The following is a 9,460-nucleotide window of genomic DNA, read 5'->3' as shown; positions in this document are numbered from 1 at the left end:
ACCCACACATATTCTTATGCTTGATTTAAAAAATGCTTGTGTGCAACACTTCATCTAATCAGTCCTACATTTGGCAGTTAATTTTGTTTTGGTAAATAAAGTATTAGCAGCACTAGATACCCTGTAGCCTACCACACCTCACTGGCACATGTAATGTGTAGGCTATAGTCCATACTCACATTGTGGTGCAAATACAGACATGCATAAGTATACACACCCGTACACAGACAGAGACAGAACGGGAAGATGTTCCTCTCTCCACTCTAAACTGTAGCTTTATTTGTGTTCCTGCCAAATGTACATACCCCAAACCGTCCATTAAAAATACATTGTTTTTCTTCACCAAGAGAATTTGTGATTTATGAGTCTGTAAGGAAAGCAGTATTGGCTTTTAGTTAAATTGATCATAGAACAACTGCTTTGCCCATTCCATAGAGAAAAATATGAACGCAATCTCTAATAGATACAGTAGGGGGATATCCCCAAATGCTTTTCCTTTAATTACTTAGACACATTCAAATGGAATTTTGTGTCCACAACATTCAATGTTGGTTCAGGAACTCTGCGCCCACCTAACAAATAATATAGGGGAAACACTGGAACACCATGAACAGAGAGGCCTCACTGATACATGATGCTACACTCTAATGTTAGTTCACAGCCACCATCTAAGACCTAACCCTTGGGCTTGAGAGTTGAGGACACTAGATAGGCGAGGTCAGTGTGAATGAATAATTATCAGGTTGTAAATCGCCACCCTGTACAGGAAATTAGAGACTGATTGTCAAATCATAGCAGCCGACAACACAGCAATTCGAACACAGACCTTCCCAGGGTAGAACCTGTTCCTAGGGCAATATGTAGGATGTGGTATGTATATTTATTCCCTCCATTTAGTATGATATATTACATACTATATTACTTTACATTAGGTTACATTATGAATGGAGTAGCGGTTAGAGGACTTATCATAAGTTGTACCCGGTCGTACAACAAAAGTTTTCACCCCCTTTGGCGTTTTTCCTATTTTGTTGCATTACAACCTGTACTTTAATTTGATTTCATGTAATGGACATACATAAAATTGTCCAAATTGGTGAAGTAAAATTAAAACTAATGTATTGGGGGGTTTTTTCTAACAAAAAAAAAACGGAAAAGTGGCGCGTGCATATATATTCACCCCCTTTGCTATGAAGCCCTTAAATAAGATCTGGTGCAACCAATTACCTTCAGAAGTCACATAATTTGTTTAAAAAGTCCACCTGTGTGCAATCTAAGTGTTACATGATCTGTCACATGATCTCAGTATATGTTCTGTTTTGAAAGGCCCAGAAGACCAATGAGCTCTCCAATCAGTCAGGGACAAAGTTGTGGAGAAGTACAAATCAGGGTTGGGTTATAAAAAAATATCAGAAACTTTGAACATCCCACGGAGCACCATTAAATCCATTATTAAAAAAGGAAAGAATATGCCACCACAACAAACCTGCCAAGAGAGGGCCACCCACCAAATCTCATCGACCAGGCAAGGAGGGCATTAATCAGAGAGGAAACAAAGAGACCAAAGACAACCATGAAGGAGCTGCAAAGCTCCACAGTGGAGATTGGAGTATCTGTCCATAGAACCACTTTAAGCCGTACACTCCACAGAGCTGGGATTTACGGAAGAGGGACCATTAAAAAGCCATTGCTTAAAGAAAAAAGTAAGCAAACATGTTTGGTGTTCACCAAAAGGCGTATGGGAGACTACCCAAACATATGGAAGTAGGTACTCTGATCAGATGAGACTAAAATGGAGCATGTTGACCATCAAGGAAAACGCTATGTCTAGCGCAAACTCAACATCTCTCATCACCCCGAGAATACCATCTCCACAGTGAAGCATGGTGGTGGCAGCATCATGCTGTATGGATGTTTTTCATCGGCAGAGACTGGGAAACTGGTCAGAATTGAAGGAATGATGGAAGGTGCTAAATAAAGGGAAATTCTTGAAGGAAACCTGTTTCAGCCTTCCAGAGATTTGAGACTGGGACTGTGGTTCACCTTCCAGCAGGACAACGACCCTAAGCATACTGCTAAAGAAACACTTGAGTGGTTTAAGGGGAAACATTTAAATATCTTGGAATGGCTTAGTCAAAGCCCAGACCTCAATCCAATTGAAAATCTGTGTTGCATAACGATTGCTGCACACCAGCAGAACCCATCTATCTTGAAGGAGCAGGAGCAGTGTTGCCTTGAATGGGCAACAATCCCAGTGACTAGATGTGCCAAGCTTATAGAGACATACCCCCAAGAGACTTGCAGCTGTAATTGCTGCAAAAGGTGGCTCTACAAAGAATTGCCTTTGGGGGGGATGAATAGTTATGCACGCTCAAGTTCAGTTTTTTTGGCTTATTTCTTGTTTGTTTCACAATAAAAATTATTTAGCATCTTCAAAATGGTAGGCATGTTGTCTAAATGATTCAAACCCACCAAAAAAATCAATTTTAATTTCAGGTTGTAAGGCAACAAAATAGGAAAAATGCAAAGGGGAGTGAAAACTTTCTCGAGCCTTGTTTTTTGTTATAACAGCAAATTAGAATTACAAGGAGAATTGACACTGTAACCCCCAAGGCATATTTTACTAAAATACTTCTAGTTGAACTCAAAGTCAATAAGAAAATAATTCTTAATTTTAATATGTTTGTGGCACTGAATCAAATCTAAATCAGAAGTCTTTTTTAAAGTTTTGCTAAGTTTAGCTTTTTAAGTTTTGCTCTACTGCAGGTAGCTTTAAAAAAAATAGTTTTTAATATCTGTGTTTTTGCATGTACATTGATTATGCCACAAAGATAAATCACATACATTTTTCTAAACTAATCAAATAATTTTAGTTAGATTGTTTTGTACCCATTACTGAAATGGTTGTTCTAATTTAAATGGCATAGGTACTCTCCTCACACTGATCCTAACTCTGCCAGTTATTATGAATGCAGGTTGCGGGTGACTAAAACATTAACTGTTGGTTATCCTAACTCTGTCTGGATTCCAATAGGAATTACACATCACTTTGCAAGCATAATGTGACTTGCAGGTAGGGTTGCAAAATTCTGATATATTTCCCAGGTTTTCCAGAAATCCCAGTAGGAAGATTGATGGAAATCCTTCATTGACGTAAATCCTTCAGCCTGGAAATATATACATTTTGGGGGGCCTGTAAACACGAGTTTCATTCCACAGTGTTAGGGAAAGGTCTCAAAATAAGGCCTTATGAGATAAATAGTCAAAGAGTTTAGGTAAAACGACATTTGCCTAGGACTGTGAAAGGTCACAGGACTGAAAATGAATGAATTTGACAACCATGTCTCTGTCACTAACAAATACAGTCATGGATGGTAACTCTACAATTCACTCTAAAAGGAGCACATCGGGAAAGTATATCATAGCCGTGGCTTAGTGGGGGCTTTACTCAAATTGTTCATGCTGATACAACTCAAATCTGGACCCCCTGAAGGGTCACAATGATGGTATGAGCTATGACTACAAAATCACTTTAAGTAACTGTACTCAGATATATTAAGTGCAATGGGTTTCCTCAAAGGTTTTGAGTAATGACAACACATTGGGCTTTACAGGGTATGTTGGTGGTTAGCAGAACTAACGACAAAGGTTAGAATCAATTAAGTAAAAGGTTAGGAGAAATAAAAGGACAAAGGTTAGGAGAATAAACGTAAAACGTTAGGAGATTCAGGTTAAGGTTTGGGGAGGGGTTAGCTAAAATGCTACAGTTGTCCCCGACACGGCTCGAACATGCAACCTTTGGCTTGTTAGACAGTTTTGGTATACTCCTTCCTACCCATCCTCGCCAACCAACGTCGCTAAGTTTGTTTCTGTCTTACACACACACACACACACACACACACACACACACACACACACACACACACACACACACACACACACACACACACACACACACACACACACACACACACACACACACACACACACACACACACACACACACACACACACACACACACACACACACACACAAAAGTATGTGGACACCCCTCAAATTAGTGGATTTGACTACTTCAGCTTCACCCGACGTGTATAAGATCGAGCACACAGACATGCAAAGTCCATAAACAAACATCTGCATACAAGCCTAAGATGCGCAAGTGATTTTAGGTTTGTGTGCAGCTGCTCAGCCATGGAAACAAATTTCTATTTTCCTAGGCAAGTCAGTTAAGAACACATTTTTTTTTCAATGACGTCCTAGGAACAGTGGGTTAACTGCATTGTTCAGGGTCAGAACGACAGCTTTATACCTTGTCAGCTCACAAGCAATGCCAAGCATTAGCTGGAGTGGTGTAAAACTCACCGCCATTAGACACTGGAGCAGTTTAAATGCGTTCTCTGAAGTGACGCTTCACCATCTGGCAGTCTGATGGATGAATCTTGGTTTGGCGGATGCCAGGAGAAAGCTACCTTCACGAATGCATAATGCCAACTGTAAAGTTTGGTGGATGAGGAATAATGGTTGGTCGCTGTTTTCCATGGTTCGTGCTAGGCCCCTAAATTCAAGTGAAGGGAAATCTTAACACTATAGCATACAATGACATTCTATTCAACTCTGTGCTTCCAACTTTGTGGCAACAGTTTGGGGACGGTCCTTTCCTGTTTCAGCATGACAATGCCCCTGTGCACAAAGCGAAGTCCATACAGAAATGGTTTGTCGAGATAGATGTGGAAGAACTTGACTGGCCTGCACAAAGCCTTCCAACACCTTTGGATGAATTGGAACGCCGACTGCGATCCAGGCCTACTCTCTACTGCTCTTGTGGCTGAATGGAAGCAAGTCCCCCCAGCAATGTTCCAACATCTAGTAGAAAGCATTCCCAGAACAGTGGAGGCTCTTATAGCAGAAAAAGGGGGACCTATTAATGCCCTTGATTTTGTAAGATGTTCGACCTGCAGGTGTCCACATACTTTTGGTCATGTAGTGAATCATAGGTCTTGGAGGCGTATCGACATATGTATCGTATGCTTTGTATGGCTCTGAGGCCAGGCTGCAGGGTGAACTGAACTCACTGACCCTGCGACAGTTCTATTCTCTCATGGTTATCATTAAATAAATCTGATATGTGACCAGTCAGTCACTCATTACATTAGCGCTGGACCTGACAAGTGTGAGGTGAGGTGCTGATCCAAAGTTTGTGTTTTGGAGGTATTCAAAAGTTTAGATTATTATTGCCACTTTTACATGAGGCCCCTGCCCTCATGGCAGATAGATGATACAAACTCATTTTTAGATTATAAGGATGTGAAGAGTATTGGAAGCTTGGCACTAATATCTTTCTCATGATGGTAACCCCACCAAAGTGACCTTCAAAGGACAGACTGGCCACTGACCACTCTATCACCTGAGAACACACTGGGAGGCAGCAGGCACTTATGTGAGATCAATACAGGGTTTCTGTAAGACAATATGAGGGCAACACTGGACAAAGCACACCAAAAACATGTGTGTGACTTATATACCTTGTTTGAGTATGGTGGCCTGGCGATGTTGATGCCATCTCTGATGACTTTATCCCTAATCATGATCTTCAGCTTCATTTTGGGGTAAATCACCAACTCCCTTCGGTTGCCAAGCATCAGGTTCCTTTGCGCGCACAGATATGTACCCCCATTCCTCCCGACCCAGTCACTGTCCGGTTCGGTCCAAGACTTTGACCCCCAGAGTTTGGACTCGTAATGTTCCAACAGGTGGCTGTTGGGGGGGGTGGTGGGCATTGGCTCAAGTGTGAAGTAAAGCCCGGCGGCTTCCTCATCCTCATCTTTCAGCCTTTGCACCGCGTTGTTGATCCTTCGCCGGTGGTGCGGTATGTAGACACCGATAGCATCCAGGTCGGGGTCCCCAATTTGTTTGCAAACTTCCAGATCATCATAGCCGTTATCCACGAAGGACTCCACATACTGAGATAGCTGGAGGGTTTTCAGCCACTCAAACACGATGCTAGGTCCACGGGTGGTCATTTTGGGGAGCAAGCAAGAAGAACAAATACGAAGGTAAACGGTTCAGTAAATCAGAAAAACACTAGCCATTCTGCTTTATTCTAATGAAAATCCTGACTGTGTGTAGCACGCTCATCCTCTCCTTTTCTCCATCTGTCCCATCTACCAACATGTGCGCTACGCATAGAGCAAGTGTTTGCCAGCTAATCGAAAGTCCCCACTACAATGGATAGTCCCCAGCTACATCTCAATGCACTTAGTGTCCTGTTGGGTTCAAAGGAATTGAACTGATTCGTGAGTGTTTGCTGCCATCTACTGGGAAATGATTGATTTGTCGATAACTGTGCCTCTGAGTGGACCAATGAAGGACATGTATGGGCTCTGGGACTTGACCTTGATGAGACCGTCCTGATTTTTAGGCTCAAACTTCATGAAACTGTCTGAGGCTCCCACTTTTAGACATAGCTGCTGGAAGTAGTAGTGGGGAGGTACGACAAATAATCCTCCCACAAAAATATCTTCATATTTTTTACTGATGAAATAGCGCAGTCCATCTGCCTTAGCTTCACAAGTAATCAGGCTTGAAGTGCTGGAGAAGCGTGAGGGGGCAGCGCTTCCTAAATTGTTTGAGAATACACTGAAAATATATTCCGATCAATTCTAAATAAATTATAGTTAATTACCATTAAAATTCCATTAAAAACAATAGGTGGACAAACCAAATAAATACGTAGGCTACAGCAGCCTAAAAGTAGGTAAATGGTGTTTTCTTCTCTGTCTTCTCTCTGGCGAATGATGACGAACTGTAGGCTACATGTGTGCACTGCAGAGGCCCATTCGAGGCTTGACAACTTCATAAGGTTGGAAAAAAATATCACTTGTCTGCCTTGATGTTCATAAAACTTCACCGACCTGCTCTGGTGCAATGGAATCCAGAACGATATGTGACCACTTGGTTAAAGCGACACCGTTCTGCCAAGGACACTCAAACCAGAGTGGCCCCCATAAAGCCCAAGAGCCTGACTCTCTCTGGAAGTTGATGTAGCCCTGCTTGGGATCTTTAGCCTATATTGACTATTGGTTGAGGCCCGTTAGGGTAGGCTATGACAGGGTGGGAAATTGGAAATGTGAATTGGTCCAAATTGGAGGTAATAATGTGAAATTATAGATAAAACGTATCGGTGCTCATTGGCCATTTGAAATAAAGATTTCCAAGTTGGAAATCGAAAATTCAACAATGAGTGATTTGGAAGGAATCAGTGGCTAACTGCAAGCATAACAAAGCAATCACTATCCTGCTATTCAGTGGAGTGGGTGTGTGGTCCAAGTCTAGGTTTAAGGATTTATTTTCCAATCTTAAATAAGGATTGGTGTCCCGAGTGGGTAATTAAAATAATTCTAATAGTTATTATGGATGATTTTAAACATTTAGGTACATATAAGTGTCTTAAATTGGCTGAAAGCTTAAATTCTTGTTAATTGAACTGCAATGTCCGATTTACAGTAGCTATTACAGCGGAAACATGCCATGCGATTGTTTGAGGACTGCACCCCACAATATTTTTCCACTGGCACAGGTTTCATACATTCACATATAAAGATTAAATATTCACTTACTTTTTGAAAATCTTCCTCTGATTTGTCATCCAAAGGGTCTCCGTTATAACATGTAGTGTCGTTTTGTTAGATACAATCCTTTTATATCGCAAAAAGTCTGTTTAGTTTGCACCATCGATTTGATTAATCCACTCGTTCGTTTTACAGAGAAAGGAATCCAAAAATCGACCTATAAACTTTGTTTCAACAAGTCAAAATACATTTCTATTTACTCCTTAGACACCCTAAAATGTAACCAAACCATAATATTTATTTCGGAAAGAGATATGTTCAATAGGAAACTGATTTTAGCATGTGCGTAACTTCATCATTTACGCGCAGTGACAGATTTTGCAGACTGTGTCCTCATACAAAAACGGTTATTTCTTATTCGTTTTTGAAGTTACAAGCCTGAAACCTTGAACATAGTCTGCTGACACCCTGTGGAACATAGACTGCTGACACCATCCAGGGAGCTATTTTACAATATGACCTTTCTCTTGCATTTCTAAGAGGAAGGTCTCTCTCTCAAAAAAGATCTGGTTGGTTTTTCTTTGGATTTTCTCCTACCATATCTATTCTGTTATATTCTCCTACATTATTTTAACATTTATACAAACTTCAAAGTGTTGTCTTTCCAATGGTACGCATATCCTGGCTTCAGGGCCAGAGCTACATGCAGTTAACTTTGGGCACGTCATTCTGGCGGAAATTGGGGAAAAAATGGGCCTACCCCTAAGAAGTTAATTAATTAAAAGGATTAACATTCAACACCATGGCCAGAAAAGGTTGAATACATTGGCTATGCTGTCAATCCAGCATGTTCAAATCAACTGGAAACCCGGAACTGGGAAATCTCCGACTTCAGTGAGTTCAAGACAACAAAAAAACATTTTTTTTTTAAAGAGCTCAGACTGGGATAATACATTTTGAACGGTCATCCAACTTGGAAATCCAAGTCGGGAATTCAGGCCTCGTTCTAGAAGATCACTGACATCATGATTCAAATGTTTTTTGTCCAAGTTCCCAGTTGTCTTGAAAGCACCATCAATCCAGAGAATGCCAGGCTTTGATGACAAAGTTTGCCCACGAGGACCGCCGCACCACCTTCCTGTTAAAGTGAGCACAATGTCCAAAGATGTGTTGTATGCTGCTGTATAAATGATGTAATATGCCAGGGAGATATGTATACTGTAGCTAAGAAAGTAATACTAAGTGTATGTTGTGTAGTAAGCTGTTAGTAGCCCGTGTGCCTCACCCTAATCATTTGTTCCCTTTCCCTCTCATCACTTAGTCTACGTTTATGACTTGGTGGTGCACATGTAGCCGATAGCCTGTTTTAGAGAACTGTAGTCATGGAATAAGAGCTTTCATTGTCATGTAAGAGCTTTCATTGTCTGCTTATATGCCTCCTTTATTTATCTTACAGTTCTGACTTGGTGTACAGGGAGAATACTGTAATAGCAGCCCATGTTCTGAATTATGTCGCTTTACATTTCAAAAGTGCTGAAAAAATAGTTATATTGATTAAATCCGTCCTAGCTTGCTCATTAATGTCTTAATTGAAATTACGGATTAACTCTTATCCGCTCGTCATCCCCTCATGCCATAGTTTGTACATCTCAATTGTCAGTAGAAAACACATTTGTTTAAGCAAGTCAGCTATATCAGCTATGTCTTTTTAAAAGGCAGTAAATGAGGCTGAATGAACTGTTTCGCTGCCAGACAAGGCACCGCTGATAACTAGGTGTAGCAGTGGTGAGGATTCAATCCATGGTGCTGAAAAGAAATTTGAATGCCAATCAAATTATTGGCATTCAAATGTAAAACGTGAATAATTATCAGTCACGATTGACAGTGA

General features: G+C 40.9%; 1 protein-coding gene across 1 annotated transcript; it reads right to left on the bottom strand.

Moving 5' to 3' along the window:
• Nucleotides 1-5,437: 5,437 nt before the first annotated feature.
• LOC123990375 (sterile alpha motif domain-containing protein 5-like) lies at nucleotides 5,438-8,921 on the bottom strand. The gene is made up of 3 exons (XM_046290940.1): nucleotides 8,908-8,921; nucleotides 5,527-6,004; nucleotides 5,438-5,461 (listed from the first exon to the last, which is right to left on the bottom strand). The coding sequence occupies exons 1-3, from the start codon at nucleotides 8,919-8,921 to the stop codon at nucleotides 5,438-5,440; spliced, it is 516 nt and encodes a 171-aa protein (XP_046146896.1).
• Nucleotides 8,922-9,460: the final 539 nt, after the last annotated feature.

The sequence above is a fragment of the Oncorhynchus gorbuscha genome, linkage group LG12 (genome assembly GCF_021184085.1).
Source record: "Oncorhynchus gorbuscha isolate QuinsamMale2020 ecotype Even-year linkage group LG12, OgorEven_v1.0, whole genome shotgun sequence".
Classification (NCBI taxonomy): Eukaryota; Metazoa; Chordata; class Actinopteri; order Salmoniformes; family Salmonidae; genus Oncorhynchus; species Oncorhynchus gorbuscha.
This window is presented reverse-complemented; position numbering and strand designations above follow the sequence as displayed.